This window comes from Mangifera indica, chromosome 6 (genome assembly GCF_011075055.1).
Source record: "Mangifera indica cultivar Alphonso chromosome 6, CATAS_Mindica_2.1, whole genome shotgun sequence".
NCBI lineage: Eukaryota > Viridiplantae > Streptophyta > Magnoliopsida > Sapindales > Anacardiaceae > Mangifera > Mangifera indica.
The window spans coordinates 1,417,772-1,436,414 of record NC_058142.1 but is presented as its reverse complement, the minus strand read 5'-3'; the positions used below and the strand labels follow the sequence as shown (position 1 = coordinate 1,436,414).

The 18,643-nt window shown below is 31.8% G+C and overlaps 5 protein-coding genes across 6 annotated transcripts; 3 read left to right on the top strand and 2 right to left on the bottom strand.

The window, feature by feature from the left end:
• Window positions 1–3,443: 3,443 nt before the first annotated feature.
• Window positions 3,444–4,112, top strand: LOC123218860 (agamous-like MADS-box protein AGL61). The gene has a single exon (XM_044640515.1). The coding sequence runs from the start codon at window positions 3,444–3,446 to the stop codon at window positions 4,110–4,112; it is 669 nt and encodes a 222-aa protein (XP_044496450.1).
• A 2,193-nt stretch (window positions 4,113–6,305) lies between these two features.
• LOC123217905 (agamous-like MADS-box protein AGL29) lies at window positions 6,306–6,969 on the bottom strand. Its single transcript, XM_044638980.1, has one exon. It carries the CDS (start codon window positions 6,952–6,954, stop codon window positions 6,430–6,432), a length of 525 nt encoding a protein of 174 aa, XP_044494915.1. The 5' UTR covers window positions 6,955–6,969; the 3' UTR covers window positions 6,306–6,429.
• A 5,303-nt stretch (window positions 6,970–12,272) lies between these two features.
• On the top strand, window positions 12,273–12,799 carry LOC123219598. The gene has a single exon (XM_044641604.1). It carries the CDS (start codon window positions 12,370–12,372, stop codon window positions 12,589–12,591), a length of 222 nt encoding a protein of 73 aa, XP_044497539.1. The 5' UTR covers window positions 12,273–12,369; the 3' UTR covers window positions 12,592–12,799.
• A 491-nt stretch (window positions 12,800–13,290) lies between these two features.
• Window positions 13,291–15,183, top strand: LOC123219596 (uncharacterized protein ycf23-like). Its single transcript, XM_044641601.1, has 9 exons — window positions 13,291–13,576; window positions 13,678–13,743; window positions 13,809–13,883; window positions 13,972–14,034; window positions 14,114–14,173; window positions 14,261–14,350; window positions 14,442–14,549; window positions 14,692–14,814; window positions 14,912–15,183. The coding sequence occupies exons 1-9, from the start codon at window positions 13,367–13,369 to the stop codon at window positions 15,041–15,043; spliced, it is 927 nt and encodes a 308-aa protein (XP_044497536.1). The 5' UTR covers window positions 13,291–13,366; the 3' UTR covers window positions 15,044–15,183.
• A 276-nt stretch (window positions 15,184–15,459) lies between these two features.
• Window positions 15,460–18,226, bottom strand: LOC123219597 (high mobility group B protein 14-like). 2 transcript variants are annotated; one of them, XM_044641603.1, is made up of 6 exons: window positions 18,080–18,226; window positions 17,846–17,998; window positions 16,992–17,049; window positions 16,788–16,832; window positions 15,778–15,858; window positions 15,460–15,650 (listed from the first exon to the last, which is right to left on the bottom strand). In XM_044641603.1, the coding sequence occupies exons 1-6, from the start codon at window positions 18,136–18,138 to the stop codon at window positions 15,594–15,596; spliced, it is 453 nt and encodes a 150-aa protein (XP_044497538.1). In that variant the 5' UTR covers window positions 18,139–18,226; the 3' UTR covers window positions 15,460–15,593. The 2 variants fall into 2 exon arrangements, with proteins under 2 accessions (XP_044497538.1, XP_044497537.1); XM_044641602.1 differs by having other exon boundaries at window positions 15,782–15,858.
• Window positions 18,227–18,643: the final 417 nt, after the last annotated feature.

The window sequence follows — 18,643 nt, the reverse complement described above, 5'->3', positions numbered from 1 at the left end:
TATACAAACATTTAAATATTATTAAGTGTAAATGATCTGATTTATCATCAATTAAATCAGATATCTATTGGTAATAATTTAAAAATTGAACCAATTGATTAGACAAGTTCAATTAAAAACTAAATGACCAATATAATAGCTTCAAACATTAAACTATTTTAAACCCAATTCAAATTGATTGAGACCTTATAACAAACTTGGTTTAGGTGAATAGTCTAATAATTTTAATCATTATATCACTTTGAATCATAATTCAATTAGGTATCATATCAATTCACGATTTAATTGTGGTTTTTTTACGTCCACATTATGTTTTTGCAAATATTGAGCACGGGATAACACCATCAAACTACAAGTTTCATTTGTGATATATTATGTGTGTATATGTACATATTAAAATAATATTATTATATGGTTTAATCATTAGTCTAATTTCTCAATATGATAAAGTTATACATCGAACCCTTGATTGGGCATTAATATCCCATGTTTATTAATATTGTATTAAAATAAAACATAATTATTAAAATATGTTTTTAAATAAAATAATATTTTATAACAACTTTATAATAAGTTAGAATATTTTATTTAAAAGATTCTTTTGTTTTCTTTGAAACCATTATTAACCAAATTCGTAATTGGAGATATCTAAATATTCACTTTATATAAAAAAGTAAACAGAAATTGAAATAATTGATCCCTTGCATTCTCTATTTGTAAGTGAAATGATTATGAGCAACAAAATTATAGAGTGCTTAGAGAATTAGGGGCAGAAAAAAAACGTGGGAAAATTGGTAAGGTGAAATAGTAGGAAAGCACCTACCATAGAATGATGAGAAAATTGAAGGTAGGCATGCCAATTGGGACTAATGAATAGGGATTTAAAAGTTTTGAGTTTCATACCATATTTTAGACTTGAACCAAACCCAAAAAAATACCCATAACCAATCTTTTGATAATTTTTTAATATCGTCAGACCACGTCTTCACCAAGACAATGCAAATTTGGTCAAAGTACCACCAATGAAGCCAGCAACGCAATAATGGTTAGGCTGCCAACGAAAGTAATGGCATTGCCCTTGATCGTCATGATGGGGCTGCCATCGAATGTTGCTTGTTGGCCTCCACCAAAAGCAGAAGGGAGTGACAACACGATTGGGAATAAGAAGAATGGTGAAATGAATGGGTCTGGTAAAATGGGGAAAAGCCCATTTGGGGTTCTGGCTTGAATAGACTATTTTCAAGCCTAGACCCGAAAATTAATTTTGAACATTGCTCCATTCAAAATCATCCCAAACACATTTAAAGACCCAATTCAAGACTCAAAAATAGATGGAAAATTCAGGCTTCATCAATGAGAGAGACCCAAGGGTTTCTATGATAACCTTATTCAAATCTGTTGGGCTTTTTTGAGCCATACCCATAACCCATGAATGACAAAATAAGAAATAAATCTACCGCTTAAATGCTTTGGCCTCCAAAGGAATCTGCCAAGAATATGTTATCAAACTTTCCAAACATGATCAGTGCCCTATGAAAACATACAGAGGAACAAAATGTCTCCTGGAAATCTCTTTTGCATTGAATGTGGGTAATGCAACGAGATTGTATTGATTTATAATTCTATCTAAAGAATACTGACTTGTAAGAAATTTTTGGCACATTTAGCACAAAACTCAACCACGGTAATTTTATGAAGTAAAATTCTTCATCTCCCCTACTACTACTTTATATATATTTCAACATGGATTACAAGCCTTCTTAAGCTTGCAATTAAGTGTTCTTATAAGTAATGAACTTTGTAATTGCCTTGTTCAAGACTTCAAGTAGTTCTTGTGCTTGAAAAATCAGAAGTAAAGAAATTGAACTTCTAATTTTGACAATTTCCCATAATTATATGAGTTCAATGAAGGGTTCCTAATTACTAGAGATTATTTTTTTTCATATATTATATATAAAGTTTTAGGATTTACGATAATTTAGATTATTTAGTCATATATAATTATATTCTCATAAATAAATTTAAGTTACATATTAACGGCTTTTTGAAATACTCGTATTAATGTGAGTAGTCTTGGCAATAGATTTTACATTAAAAAAAAGGTTTAAATCATATAATTATTATCTTTCAACTAGACAATGCATGAATATCAAATAACCAGATTTTTAAGCATATTATAGACATAATTTAATATCTGTTTTTAATGCTGAATTAGGAGTTAATTAATTAAGGATTATGGTGTGCCCAATGAAAAATCTTATAATTAATTTGGTGTTTACTTCTTAATTCACTTTTGATTATGTAATTTTCATAAGCAATGGGCAATGGTGATAAAGACTAATATTAGGACAAGCAAGGCTTCAAACTTATCTCTAATAATTTATTTAATTTTGCTTTGTCAAATTAGCCTTTTTTGCCTAGGCTTTTTATAAAGCATATTTCTAGCTAAATCTACTTGGTCTAGTAGTATATATATATTTTTAATAGATGTTTTATTCTTCATATATTTTAAAATTGTCAGAAAACAAAAATCTAGTGTTACCACATAGTCTAATGTACCTAGTCGATCATGATTATGTCTAAATATTTTATTAAATAATTTTAATATGTTCGATCGATCGTGATACATGTAAAATACTAATATAAGTAGATAAAAGTTGTAATAAGTTTCTCAATCAAAGAAAAAAATCGATTAATTAACCTTAGATGAATGACTAATAATATTGAGTATTTGTGGTTGGTGATAGTGTCGGATCCACTTGACCCTTAGATGAATGTAAAATACAAATATAAATAAATAAAAATAGTAACAAATTCTTTTATCAAAAAAAAAATTGATTAGTTAACCCTAAACGAATGACTAATAATATTAAATATTTATGATTGATGATGGCGATGGATCTAACCAACCATAGATGAATGTAAAATACTAATATAAGTAAATAAAAATAGTAATAAGTTTCTTTATCAAAAAAAAAAATTGATTAGTTAACCCTAGATGCATGACTAATAGTATTGATTATTTGTGCTTGATGATGGCGGCGGATCTATTTAACCCCCGTTTAATTTAAAAAATAAAAGGTTAATATAATAAAAATATCAATATAACCCATAAAAATTTATGTTTATTATTTTTTAATTGATTCTTTATATTTTTATTTTTATTCAATTTTGATCCTTTTATATTGTGATTTTAGGTTTGTTATTAGTTGGTGATGGACAAGAATGTGGATATGAGAGAAGTATTGGACTTAAGAAAACACAAAATAAAATCTGTATTTGAAAAGAAAAACTGGGAAATTAAAGTGCCAACCAATAAAATTCCTACTTAATTTGCTCAAATTTAAAGAATCTGATGTGTAATGCATTTTCTCCCTATAAATACAAGACAATCTAGAGCAACCTAGCCCTGAAAATTAGCAAATCATTAAGAGATAACATCAATGGCAAATGCTGGCAAGAAGACCAGAGGGAGACAGAAGATTGAGATGAAGAGAATTGAGAAAGATGAAGACAGGTTAATCACTTTCTCAAAACGTAGATCTGGTATCTACAAGAAGGCAAGTGAACTTGTTACCCTCACTGGGGCTGAAGTCGGGATATTGGTGTTTTCACCATCAGGAAAGCCCTTCACCTTTGGTCACCCATCAATCGAAGCTGTGGCGAACCGCTTCTTGGGTATGCAACCGCCAGAGAATGACACAACTCATCCGCTGGTGGAGGCTCACCGGAAAGTGAGAATCGATGAGCTGAATCAGGTACACAATGAACTTCTCCGCAAACTTGAGGCTGAGAAGGAGCGAGGGAAGATATTGAAGCAGATGCTTAGAGGGAACGAAAGGAAGGGGTGGTGGGAAGCTTCCGTTGATGAACTTAACGTGGAAGAGCTCCACCGAATGCATGCTTCTCTGGAAGAGTTGCACCAGAGTTTGTTCAACCAAATCTGTCAAATGACTAGTGGAACTCCGGGGGCCTCTACTTCTACAATGCCTCCTCCACCAAATCCCTGCCAACAAACAAACCCTTTTCTGGCAAACAATCCGAATGAAGCAGGTCCATCCAGTGCTCCCTATCCTTATGGCTATGGTTATTTCAAGCCGGGGCAGTTTTAGCCCTAGGTAACTGTCATGATGATAATCATAATAATTATAATAATTTCAGTCTTTGTATGCTTCAGTGTAAGTCATGAGTCCTTGAGTATCATGTTATTTCCAGTCCATTGAAATTTCTGAATAATAAAACAGTCTAGTTATGTTTGAAAGCCCTCTGCAAACAATTTTCTTCATTGAAATTCACGGATTCAGATTCAGGAAAGCTACAAAACCTGAGACCAAAGAGAAGGTTGCTTTACAATTGCCAAGAACTACACAAAATGAACTGTATTCGAATTATTGACCAATTCCAAACATTCTTTCATTAGATCATGGCATAATAGATATCTTCATTTAATATTTCTTGGCTTCAAAGTACACAAATACACCATGCTTCATCAATATCTTTATAAACTACGTTGATGAATTGCCGTGACATTCTCTTTAGCCGCGTTTGGTTCATGATAATAAAATATTATTTTATTAATCTACTTTTTATTATTATAATTCTCTTATTTGGATAATTTAATAATAAAAAATAAAGATAATACGATAAGTAATATAATATTTCAATTTTTCCCTTTCGTTAGTAATGTTTAACTACAATTTTATTTTTAAAAAAATGCACTAACACTGTCAAGGCAGCACCCTCTAACCCTTTGTTAGACAAATTGTATTGTATATTAAAATTTTTAATAATGTTTTAAAATCCTAAGTGACAAAAATATTAATTGATTAGTAAAACAAGATTGAAAACTTGAAATAGTATATAACATTGCTCATTCTATTGTGGAGACAAGGCTGGATTATAAGGAAATTTATCCGTTTAAGGAATATAATCTAATAAAACAGTGAATTAAATTGTATTCAGACCTAACAATTTTTGTTAGGGGGTCTCATAAAAAACCTATATGAAAAAATAAACTTATATTATCTCTAAAAAATAGATAGATATTACATAAAAATATTTACAAGTAAATAAAAATATTGCAAAACATAGTAAATTATCACAAGTATATTACAATAGTTCTCTCTTATTCTTCATGTTTTGAAATTATTTCGTGATTGTTTCATTATTAATACTTACAAATATACCTGTGGTATTATAAGTTATTAAATAAATATTCAATAACTCATCCTTCATTCTATTACGTAATGGACTTTTGATAATATTCATTGTAGAAAAAAAAATTTTAACTACTGTTGTGGTAACTAGTAAATTTAATGATAATTTAATCAACAAATACACTAAGAGAAAGTAAATGACAACTTGCCTAACCATTTTTTTCAATACGCAAGACCTCCAATTCCTAGTACTCGATCAAAGTTTTTTGTCCAAGCACATATCAAACAAAAGGTTCTCAAATTGACATTCAAATTCAATTTTAGTGGTTGCAGAAAACTCATATAAGTCAAAATAAAATCAATTTCCGTTTAATTCAACTGATAATGTTGTACTTTTATGAAGTAAAAAGATAAAAAAGTAAAATAATCCAATGTATATGTGTGAAGAATATTGAATTGATAAATCTAATAAAATAGTAAATTTTGTACTTGTGTCGGTGATATGTCAATGATGTCGTTTTTTTATATGCGTACGTGTAAGTGTGTGTATGTTTGTGCGCACATGTGCAAGTTAATAGTTCATGCTTATGTGTAAATGTGTGTGTGCATGCATGTTGAAACATCTATATATGCAAATACAGTTAGAACTTACCCATTAAAATTAATCAATTCTGTCACTATAAATTCCATTGAATCTGTTGATGAAAAACAAGGAAACAAGTTTGTGTTAGGGGTGCCAATATTGATCAAAAGAATGAACTATGTAGTGTGTGTCTCTATTCATGCTTTCACATGCATACGTGTGTGAGTGTGTGTGCGCACGTGCAAGTTGATAGTTTTTACTTTCACATGCTTACGTGTACATGCTAGTGAGTGTGCATGCACGTATATGTGTGCGCGTGCATACTAAAACATCTATATATGTAAATACAACCAAAACTTACCCATTAAAACTAATCACTTTTGTCACTATGAATTCCACTGGATCTGTTGATGAAAACAAGGAAAAAGGCTTTGTGTTGGGGTGCTAAAATAATCAATAGAATGAACAATGGATTGTGTGTCTCTGTGTATGTGAATGTACAAAATATTAGTTTAGAGTCATGTAACTGTTTGTAATGGATATAATTTTACCTATAAAATTAATCAAGAAAGAAAAACTCAAGAATTGTTTTTATTCAAATAGAAATTAACCATCTATTTCATTTAAATCTAAGCTCATACAGATGGCATAAAACATCCGCAGTTTCTTTTTTTGGCCATGAACCCTACTCTATTTATCATCTTTTTTAGGAGCAGCCTGATTCAAGAGCAGTAATGAAGACGATGCCTCAATCTCATTAATATGCCCTTTCACAATCTTTTTAAGCTCTTCCAACTTGGCCTTCAGCTTCAAGAGCTCATCATAGCTCATTTCATTGATGTTTAGTAAGTTTTTTGATGCTCCACTTTCTTTGAGAGTCTTGTCCAACATCTTTCCTCGCATCTTCTCCATATGAAGTTGCATTAGGAGAGTAGTCAGTTCCTCATTAAGTTTTTCAACTCTAACTTGTCGCTCAGGATTAACCTCAATGGAGCAGTCCTCATTTAGAAAGCGACTGGTAACAGCATCGACATTAGGGTTTCCAAATGAAAACGGCTTGCCTCCCGGTGAAAAGACAATAATGGCAATTTGTGCTGCGCATAGAGTTGCAAGTTCATTTGCCTTCTTGAAGAGCCCATTTCGACGTTTTGAGAAGGTTACTTGCCTCGCATTGGTATCCTTCACCATCTCGATCTCAATCTTTCGGCGACCCATGATGGTACAAACTTTTTAGAAAGTAAAGATGTGATGAAATTGATAAACAAAACCCTAATATTAATTCGTTTTTATAATGAAATTTTTGCAAAATAAAGGGCTTAATTTATCAGTTGGACTTTTTTTCTCAAGTTTCTAATATTGCTTTCCATTCCTTAATTATTCCCATATATGGAATTCTTCATTGCTAATATGGAAGAGTTTTAAATATCTTACCTTATTAGCCTGACTCTTGCCATGTAAAAAATTTATTGCTTTTTCTGGACATATAATTTTAATTATAATTAATTTTGAGCTAACCTTTGCTTAATTTTTTACCTAAAATGACAGCTTCATGCTAATTGCTATACATCTGATGAACAATTTTAACTGGATTTAAACTTGAATTTGAAGGTTTTGATGATGAATAAATCGAATGTGGCTTAATGGATATACGCAAAACCTAAGTTGGTAAGTGTATCTGAATTTCTTACCAATAGTTATATATGGTTAGTCTTCCAGTTATTGTCCTAAATTGGCAATGGAAAATAAGGAAAATAATCTATCTGCCATAAGAATATTTTCCCATATATGAAAAAAATAATTGCCTCTTGTTATTATTATTATTATTTTAATCTTTGTTTCAAAATATAATTCTTATCTGCATAACAATATGTAACTTAGACAGACATTAAGAAATATTAATTGTTCTGAGTTCCCCATTCTAATTATCTCCTAGTGAAATTACAACATATATACTTTTAATTTCAAAAGAAAAATACTAATTCTTAATTTAATAATGCTTAATACTAAAAGTTCTGGAAATTAAGGTAATCTTATCATTGTTGAATTAATTTTCAGGGTTTACTCATTAACTGATAATTTGGCGTAAGTCCACAATTAATCGACTTGAGACTACATTAAATCATATAATGTATCCATTTATTATGATTTTATAAAGATTTGAATCAGACTTTTTCTCTGAAAATTTTATTCCTCTATCAATTTTTTGTTAACCCGTTTTGAAATTAGTGGCCGGAATGAAGATAATGAGCAAAAGGTGCTGCTTTTTGGGTATTTTAATGTTTCAACAACGTAAATGTCGAAAATATAAATTGAACTTATAAGTGTGAAGATTGAAACCTATGTTACATAAAACCAATTGGCTTATGTTAAAGTCCAATCCACAACACTTATATACCATTTATTTTACTTAAGTTTATTAGATGTAGGACTCTTTTTTATTTGAGTCCTCACCACCCCCGCTTAAGTGCAAACACTTAGACGGTTAAACCTGCCTTTTGGCTCAGTCGAATTTTGGCTGGATGCGTTGTCACTTGTATTCAGGAACACTTAGGCTGTTAAACCCGCCGTTTGGCTCGCGCTCTGATACCATATCGGAAATATAAATTGGGTTTACAAGTGTGAAGATTGAAACCCATGTTACATAAAATCAATTGGCTTATGTTAAGATCCAATCCATAACACTTATATACCACTTATTTTACTTAAGTTTATTAGATGTGAGACTCTTCTTTATTTGAGTCTCAACACCCCCGCTTAAGTGCAAGCACCTAGGTTATTAGACCTGCCGTTCGGCTCAGTCGATTCTTGGCTGGGTGCATTGTCATTTGTATCCAGAAACACTTAGGCTGTTAAACCCGCCGTTTGGCTCGCGCTCTGATACCATGTCGGAAATATAAATTAGGCTTACAAGTGTGAAGATTGAAACCCATGTTACATAAAACCAATTGGCTTATGTTAAGGTCCAATCCACAACACTTATATACCACTTATTTTACTTAAGTTTATTAGATGTGAGACTCTTCTTTATTTGAGTCCTCAACAGTAAAGCATAAAGTTTTCCTTGCAAATTTACGAATTTCTATATTGACTCTTAACAGTTTGTATCATGGGATCTCGTTTCAGTAACTAAACATTATCACCAGAAAACACAAGTTAAAATTCTTAAATATTATTATCTTTAGAAATGGAATCACTTTCATCTTTAGCAACTGCCATTGCTTTGAATTTTTGTTTTTACAACTTTGTGGCCACCTTGTTTTCTTGATCAACAGGAAGAATATTCCTACTGAAGAAAGTAGCTTCGCTGCCATGCCACTAACTTCAATGAAGGGATCATTGTATTCACCATCTGCCGGATTAGACCTAAAAACCCTGGTAAATTCGGCCATATCCCCAACTTGTCAATGGAGTGCAAAATCTGCATGTTGAGCAGAAATTTTATAACTGGTAAGAGGAAAAGTTAAAGCTTATGTAATGTGGAATATCAGACAGCAGTTAAAGCTAGCGCCTTGAAAGGAAAAGAAAGTTGTCAGTGAGAGTCATCCAGGCATCGGCCTCAAGAAAGTCTTTTGGGGTGGGAATTCCTCCATATCCCCGTAACAAGGACCGGGAGGGGAGAGCTGCGGAAAGTGTTTAGCGGGACTGAGACAGGGTATAAAATATTTGTCCCGCCTCGGCCATTGTCATCTACTCTTTACTGGATAGCTAATTCCCTCAGGTTTAGTGTGATAAAAAAAAGATTCATAGGTTTCAAAATAAAATATTTACACCCTTATGGTTTCCATATTACAACATCCATGAGATAAGAGCACCTATACCTATTAAACAGTCATCATTTTTCTAATGACGATACCCACTTTAGTTTTTTATATTGAAGGGACCAATATTTTTTATTTCTTAATTAAATGAATCATTTTTTTTTATTGAAAGCATAAAATTTTTATTATTTCTATTAAAGGTTTTGAAAAATTATTCAATTTTAAACTACATTGGATAAAAATGATATGACTGATTTTTTAATTAAAAAACTCTATTATAGTCATTTTGGTTGTTAGAATATATTCCAAATATATAATTTCCTAAATTATGATACATAATTTCTTATATTAGCATATATTCCAAATATATAGTTTCCCGTTATACATATTTGTATATTAATTATGTTGATTTTTTGTCTCTTTATATAAGATTTATGATATATATATAAATTAATGTTTAATTCATATTATTTTATACACAAGAATTACAATTTATTCATATTTTACACCGGCATGTTATGATGAACATTTTATACAATGACATTAATATTCTGTGTGTTAACATGAACATTTTCAATCTACAAAAATCTCAAATTATACTATTTCTCCAATTTAGCCCGTTTAATAGGAATTGATTTGTGGGAAAAATATAGTGTACATTTAGAGGTTAGAATAGTTTTTGTGTTCAAAAATATATGTTTGGTCTATTCAATAAAAAATTTTAAAAATTCAGTTTCTTTAATAGAAAAAAATATAGTTCGGTTATCTTTAATCATCTTTTTAAAATTAAAACCAAAAATCAACATCATTAACTTTTAATCACGTTAGAGGGTATGCACGTTTTTATGTAATAAAATATCAATTTAGCTCCTTCAATTAGAAAATTGGGAGGTTTGATCTCTTCAAAAGAAAAAACAAAGTTTAATCCTTTATTTAAAAAAAAAAATGATAGTTTGACACTTGTAGGTATTGTTATCTTGAATCTCATGATGTCACATCACTTGTATAACCAAATTATATATAAAAAATATTTATATACAACTTTATTGTTTATATGTAGGTCTCTTTGTTCTCTTATTAAACCTTAGGGGTGTCCATAAAGAAGCAACGGGTTGCAAGCTAGGCTGCCAAATAAATATGTTGATAAAGTATAAATAATCAAAAGAAGAATGCATGCCACCTCAAAACTTAATACCAAAATGATGAAAATGACAGTGTCTTGCTTTGGAAGACCCAAGTCCCCGTATCTTTTCTGGTGCTGCTCAATTTCTGGAAAAGTTGGTAAGATTGTGTGTGTGTGTGTGTATATATATATATATATACAGCTATTGCTGGCTAAAAGACTCACCACTTCACCATCTATTCGCTTCATATTGGCTATTCATATTTATTAATTCTCTCTTCTTATGGACTCTCCACTAACAAAACTATATATTATGTATCCCACTCTTGATATGAATATATAAATTATTTCTAAAAGACTTGATACCCACATCGCTTAAATATTTCTTGGGTTTGTAAAGGACCAGTCAGGGGGATTGATCTCATGTGCAGAACAACTAGATGAAAATTCTGATTCATGTGTAAGCGAAATGTGTACACTCAATCATATGATTATACATTTTCTATATATCTAATTGTGTAGTTGTTTTGGCTGCTTATGTTTGAACAACTACACGTGCTACACCTTTTCGAATCATACAGCAGTTTCTTCACATTCCTTGATCCAAATGTTTGCTGTTTTTATGTTTACCATGCACTGAGAGCATCCTATGAGCTGCAATGATACATGCATAAGGATAAAGAAAGTGTAAAAAGGAAACAAAAAGATTATTCTCAAACTGTATAAATTTATATAAAGAATAGAATAGAATCTCCAGCAAATATAGGTTAACCCATCAATCCATCACAAGCTCTTATTATCTATAATCTTCCTTTCGGAAAGCTCCACATTCCCAAGGCTGTTCTTTCCCACCAGCTTTCAATAAACTTTCGACCTGGAAACAATCTATTTTTGCAACATGCCTACTCTCAATTTCTGCCATGTTCTCATCTTTGCTTTCATTATGAATCCAGTTGATGTGTTTCAGAAAACCCATTTATGCGTCTTGCAAACTAGTGTTTTTAAAACTATCAACCCATATATTAAAATTTTAAATTTAAAAAAAAAAAAAACCTCTAACCTTTTTTAAAAATTTTAAAACTTCATAATATATTCAAAAATTAAAGTTTACCTTAAACTTTTGAGAAAGAAAAATAAAAAAATAACGGAAAAAATAGAAAAAATAAGAGAAAAATGGAAAATAAAATGAAAAAATGAAAAAATCTATACAAAATAGTCTTCTTACACTTTTATTTAATGAAATTCAATACCAGAAGTGTATGATGGGTGGCAATTTGATTTTTTGAAACATAAAGAGTGGGAAGTGTCTATTCAACAAACCTTGGGCGGGATATAGTCTTTAAGCCTAAAATTAAATTTACAATTTTTTATTTTTAATTCTAATTTATTTATATGTATATACACTTTTGATATATAATTTAAGTATATAAATAATATATTATTATATAATTAAATATTATTTTATTTTTAATTTAAATTCATCTAATCATATAATAATATATTTTATATATATTTAAATTATACGTTAAAAATATGCAACATAATTAAAGTTATTTTATATAATATAAAAAGGGTCCGAAACTCTTCCCCTGTCGAAACCGTGTTTGAGTATACAATTTGTAACTTTCCCTCTTATATAACCATCCATCCTCTCCCTCTCCTTTTATCTGAACACCAACAACAACTACCAAAACCAGAAGCTCCCAGAAGAGGCAGAAGAAGAAGAAGAAGGTGAAAAGAAGATCATAGATGGGAAGCAGTGGCACAAAGAGTAGTAAGAGATGGGTTCTGTTCAGGGGGTTAATAAAGAAAGAGTCCTTGACATGGAAGTTCTTGGGGAAGTGGAAGAGGCTGAATCTCCAACTTTCTTTCATTGATGATATATGCTTCAAGTTTTTATCTGTTTTTGAAGCCGTTGTTTTGGTTTCCACTCTTTGTTTCTTCTTTCTTTGCTGTGGCTGCCATTTCTGACCTCCTGCTTAATTTATCTATGTATCGTTTTTCTTTCTTTCTCTGTTGACTGTAGTTGCTGTGTTGGATATGAAGGGGAAGTAAGGGAGAATACTGAAGCTTTCCCATTTTCATTATAATTTTAGAACTTTATTTAATTCTTTTCATCTTTTGTCTTCCTGTTTGTTTGTGTCACTCTAGTAATGGAGAAAGAAAGACTTCTTATTAACTGATCATTATGCTTATTTTCTTGACCAAGACCTTCCATGGGGATCCTTTGTGCTGTTGTCATTTTATCTTCTATCTCCATGTGACTTCTTTAGGTAATTCAACTGTAGTTCAATCTCTATTATTCTCTTAAAGGCAAAACAGTAAAAAATAACCCCTTTCTTATTCAAACTATATTCGAGCTCTCTTACCCATATCATTATTTATAACAAGAAAGCTTCTATGAAAAAAGTCCATAATAGAAGACCTTAATCAAATCTAAATTACCCAGCATTTTGACATGAAATACCGCTGAGATTCATAGAATAAATTAAGTCTGTGTTTTGTTTATACTGGCCTGGGCCTGCAAAGAAAACTTCAATTTTATTGGTTAACAGGAATCTGAACTGGATAAGTGGGTTTTAAACTTACTCTTTTGCTTGAATAGCCCACAGTTTTAACTCTAGCGAACGTACATACAAGATAAATTCACCGAAATATCTTATCCACGAAAAAAAAGTAGTAGTTTTTAAAGCGGCCAAAAACATCTTATCCCTTCCTTTCTTCAAGTTAGCAAGAGATTTTGGAGATGCATTCCTCAACATGCATCCCACTTTCACCTTCTTCTCACTCTTTATTATTGAAACCATTCCACAATCCTCTTCTTGGTGCTTTTCCTTCTGCTAAGAAACACCATTCTTCATCCCTGAAAAAAGCACATTCTTTCACAACCACAGCCCGTCTCTCCTCCACCAAAGACTCCGTCTTGAAGGACTTCCATCAACGAAAAGCTCTTAAGGTACTTACCCTTTTTAGTTATTGAGAAACCGGTTGCTTAGAAGAGAAATATTACAATATGTCTTCAAATCTGGATGTAATTGGGACTGTGCCCCTCTGCAGATTATCTCTGGTTTGCAAAATTTTGATAGAGACAACGTTGCTTCAGTTGTCACCGCTGCAGACAAGGTTAGTTTTTTCCAGTAACACTGAACAATTTTTTTCTGAGAATTGACACTTCAGGGTTCATGCAGGGAGGAGCAACTCATGTCGATATAGCTTGTGACCCTGAGTTGGTGAAGTTGGCTGTCAGCTTGACTTCTCTTCCTGTAAATTCTTAATCCTTCTTAATCTTTAAAAGGGAAATACAGATAATTCTTTTTCTTGGATGAAAACACTATGGATTATGTTTTCCAGGTCTGTGTTTCTTCTGTGGATGCTGCACAATTTTTAGCTGCTGTTGATGCTGGAGCATTAATGGTCTGACCAAAACTCTTGTTACTGTCATCTCAACTTTTACTTGAATTCTCCTTGTTGAGTTGATGGCATATATATGCAGGTGGAGATTGGAAATTATGACTCCTTTTATGAGAAGGGTATAGTTTTTTCTCCAGAGCAGGTATTAAGCTTAGAGTAATACTCTAATACCTTCTGTTTAACAGACTGGCAGTCTTATCATGTGATTAGGTAATTACGTGGATTGCAGGTATTAAATCTAGCAAAGGAGACTAAGAGGATTCTTCCATCTATGACTCTATCAGTCACAGTCCCTCACACGCTGAGCCTCCCAGATCAGGTTACAAATGCTGCGTTTTGCCTCCAGTTTTGAGTCCATTTTGAATCCTCCCATTCATTTGATGCAAAGTAAGCTTTTGCATACATAACAGGTCAAGCTTGCAGAGTTGCTGGAACAGGAAGGTGTTGACATCATCCAGACTGAGGGAGGAAAATGTTCCAATCCTTCAAAATCCGGTGTTCTTGGATTGATTGAGAAGGTAATAATATGCATCATCATCACCCCAGAAGTAAAGTCTCTATCTGAGTCTCTAGACATTAACATAATTGGATGAATTAGGTACAGAGAATAATTGTTACCTGAATTTACCTTCATTGTGACGGCTTAATCTGTTGCTTTAGGCATCGCCAACACTAGCTGCGGCATATTCTATTTCAAGGGCGGTCAAGATTCCAGTGATGTGTGCATCCGGAATAAGTGTTGTTACTGCACCAATGGCCATCACAGCTGGAGCTGCTGGCGTGGTATGTACAAACTTTGATAATCTAATTATGATGCTCGTGAGCCAATCATCTTTTATTCCTCAAACAAAAACTAATGTCTGTTATGTTCTTAATACAGGGGGTCGGCTCGGCAATTAACAAGCTTAATGACGTTGTTGCCATGGTTGCAGAGGTCAGGAGTTTAGTTGATTCACTAAACATGTCAGTTGATAGAATAGCTGTACCTGAGGAAAAATCTTTCACTTTGTAAACTCATACAAGCCGAGTATTTTGCTCATCAATTTTCTGCTTACAACAGTGACATGTTCTGAAGAGACATAAAGTGCAGTTTGCACCAAATCAATTAAAGTTTCAATGCTTTGCAGGCATTTCGATCTGCAAATCATAAAATGACTATCTAGCAAAATACCCTCATTTTCAATGACCTTGCAAATTTCGTTTCAGAACCATCTGCTGTATATAACGTGATTATGACCATACATTTGCCAAATGAACTTCTCTTGTCCCACAGTCATATCTTTAGAACAGAAGCAGATGGCAAGGGTTTCATGTAACTCCTAAAAAGATTAAAAATGGAAAATCATCATACCTTGATCTCAGATTTACAACAGCTTTTACACAGCTTTTACACAGCTTTAAATCAAACTTTTTGTGAGGATTATTTCATGAACACAACTTGATAATGATAACATTAACTGTCAAATCTGCACTTTAGTGATCCTGTAAAAGTAATTACAACTAACAGCTCATGTACCTCCTACTCCTATTGAAACAATATTCTTCTATTACAACAGCAATCCTTAAGCGTACTCATCAAATTCAGAGTCATCTTCAGTTTCTTGACCTTCACCACTTTCCTGCAAGGATATAATGATGAAAGATAATTTGCTTGATATATTGCAACTGCGAAACTAATGAACATTAACTAATAAAGATTAAAGCAAGCTTTTCTATGACATTTGAAAGAAAAGGCATAGAAGGTACCTTCCTTTTGATATAATCTGCCATGGCTCTGTCAAACTCTGCTCGTTTCTCAGTGGCAATATCATAATACTGAACTTTTTCCTACATGTAGAGAATGCAGATTCAACATTAAACAGCTCTAACAAACACTTTTATCATTTCAATCTTAGCAAAAAATTAAGCAATACATCATAATATTTTAGTATTTTCTTTTGAAGATGCAAATGTTTCTAGGAAACATACAAAAATAACAAAAATATGAAAACTTCACACAAGTATACTTTCATGATTCTGTGCATGTACACAGCTAAAAATATACATCCTAAGCATGTATCTTAATAGGCACACTTGTGATGAGATACTGCAAAAAACACCCTTATATATGTTGATATAATTTGGAAAGCACTGTCTATAATAGAGATAGAAGAAGCCAATATAGATTCTTGAGATGAACCCAAAGAACTAGAAAAAGGTGCCAGTAATCTCAACAGTAGATAAATTACAAAAAAATTCTGCTAATAAAACAAAACACTATGAGATACATTGTATGTCACATGACATACCAGACTTAGTAACAACTATAAGCTTTTGCAATAAGATCAAATTTGAGAGGAAATATTAAACAATCAATGAGAGGAGTAAATTCGCTTTTAGCTCACATGAAACTCACATTTTGTTTAACATATAGAAGGTAGATTGTGGCATATCATGTATTGATAGCGAAAAACAAATTAATCATAATACTGTTAAAACCAGTAGAACTGTGTCATTTTATGTGTACAATATGATTTCAGGGGATTGATGTAATAAGTAATACATAAATATCACAATTATTTGTAACCGTATATCCATAATATCTAAGAAAACCGTATTCAGTTAACACACTATAAACAAAATAAGTTGCATTATTCCAGGCAATGTGGAAGATGGGAAGATGCTTAGAGACAATCTACAATTGGCACAACAAAAACACCATGTTCATCCTATACACCACTCAAATATTATACTGAACTAAACACGTGTAAGCAAACCTCATAAGTCATCGTCTTCCACTTCTCTCCACATGCCTTGCCAATCTGAAACGGAAAGATTATATAGTTCATTTACCAGAAGAAAGAAAATAAAATGATAAATCATAAGAAAACAAGAAAGAGAGAGAGTAAAAGTGACAAATTCTATAAGAAAACAAGAGAGAAAGAGAGTGATGAACTACAAGAAAATAATCCACTACATACATCACGCATTGACTTGACATCTGGGTTCTGCACTTGAAATTCCTTACGAAAATCCTCCCTTGAAAATCAAAATATAATTTGGTTAACAAATTGATATCCTAAAAATATAGTGGTTTTGAATATAGCGGTTTTGAATATAGCAGATAATAACTTCTCTAAAAGTTATGGGTAGTATGCTGCAGTTGAGCCAAACAACTTATAGGAATTATGCTTCAACTGAGGCAACACTGATCATTTACCAGTATACACAACTTAAGAAGTAACTAAGAGTAATTTAAAATCAATGAAAAGAAATGTGAGTAAAGCCAGACAAACCAGCCCCAAATAATTTAAAGGGAAAAGTTTGTAGCACTAACTTAATATACTTCTAAAAGTGTAGAAGAAGATCTAGTGCACATAATTGGTGCATTAAACTTAACAATAACATTACTGCAGAAACTTCCCAGTTATAATAATGAAATTAAGAAGAGACACGAGGAGAGATAACCAGGCCGAGAAGCACAATCAACTAACTACTCAGAGATAAGTTTTGATATCATTATGCAGATGTAGCTTAATGCAATACAATAATAAAGCAACTGTGGATTAAGTCAAACAACCCAAGAATCCATTAAAGCAGGACAAGTCTCTCAAAACTAACTCAGCTTTTATTTGTAATTAACAACTAATAAATCTTGTTTCCTTTTGCTTTGCATAGACAAAAACCTGTCAATTTATTATCAATTGAAGAATATATTTCATTACTGTTCTATTATCCTACACTATCCACTTCACTTATTTCACACTTTCGATGAGATTAATAACGATAGAGATAAGAATATAATGATGAGCCATAAATAAACAAAAAGACATACAAGAAGTAGAAGAAAGCAGTGGGGGGTTTCTTAGGCTTCTTAGCTTCGAATTTGTCATTTTTCTTCTTATGCTTCACCGAAAGCTTCTTCGAGCTCGCACTCCTCTCTCTCTCTCCGCTAACTACTCTCTGCCTTTTTCTCAACACCATTCTCCTGCACAATTTCAAAAGTAACACGCCGTTTGGGTAAAAGAAGAAGAAGGAGGAGGAGAAGAAAGAAATAAAAATATTATACTGATCGGAGGCTGAAGACTCTAAAGATGACTGTGATTTCGTTGCTTTCTTCGCCATCATCACTCCAGAGCTTTGAGAGCTTAATTTGCTTTGTGTCGCCTCTCGACTCGTGGATTTGGCCCCTGAAGTCTGAATTGTGAATTATGTGTTTTCCATACCGAAACAGTACGGAGATTAAACGCTGCGTTTCCATGAATGAATTGTGACTTCAAAACGCACCGTCGGATTGCTTTTCGTGTACATTTTAGTAATTTAATAAATAATAAGAAACGTAAATTTCATATAATTAAATTTATTTTATGTTCGTTAAGCCAGAATTAGACTTTTAAAATTGTGGTTGTTTGGGCAAGGCTATGAAAATGCGTAGGAAGAAAGGAATATAAAAAATAAATAAAGATAATGAAAAAAAAGAAAAATAAGAAAACAATATAGTTATAATTATAATTTATTATAATATTTTTATAATTTTAATAAAAGAAAAATATATTGGTAATTGATATTTATATTAAGTATTAGGGTAGTTTTGTAATTTTATTAGAAAATAAAGTAATAAAATTTAAAGTAA

Excerpts from the sequence above, each read along its gene's own strand:
- LOC123219597 (XM_044641602.1), bottom strand. The coding sequence starts at position 18,138 with ATGATGGCGAAGAAAGCAACGAAATCACAGTCATCTTTAGAGTCTTCA. Across the intron at positions 15,859-16,787 it reads GGAAGACGATGACTTATGAG|GAAAAAGTTCAGTATTATGA; the intron begins GTTTGCTTACAC and ends CTCTACATGTAG. Across the intron at positions 15,651-15,781 it reads ATGGCAGATTATATCAAAAG|GAAAGTGGTGAAGGTCAAGA; the intron begins GAAGGTACCTTC and ends ATATCCTTGCAG.
- LOC123218860 (XM_044640515.1), top strand. The coding sequence starts at position 3,444 with ATGGCAAATGCTGGCAAGAAGACCAGAGGGAGACAGAAGATTGAGATG.
- LOC123219596 (XM_044641601.1), top strand. The coding sequence starts at position 13,367 with ATGCATTCCTCAACATGCATCCCACTTTCACCTTCTTCTCACTCTTTA. Across the intron at positions 13,884-13,971 it reads TCAGCTTGACTTCTCTTCCT|GTCTGTGTTTCTTCTGTGGA; the intron begins GTAAATTCTTAA and ends TATGTTTTCCAG. Across the intron at positions 14,174-14,260 it reads TAGTTTTTTCTCCAGAGCAG|GTATTAAATCTAGCAAAGGA; the intron begins GTATTAAGCTTA and ends CGTGGATTGCAG.
- LOC123217905 (XM_044638980.1), bottom strand. The coding sequence starts at position 6,954 with ATGGGTCGCCGAAAGATTGAGATCGAGATGGTGAAGGATACCAATGCG.
- LOC123219598 (XM_044641604.1), top strand. The coding sequence starts at position 12,370 with ATGGGAAGCAGTGGCACAAAGAGTAGTAAGAGATGGGTTCTGTTCAGG.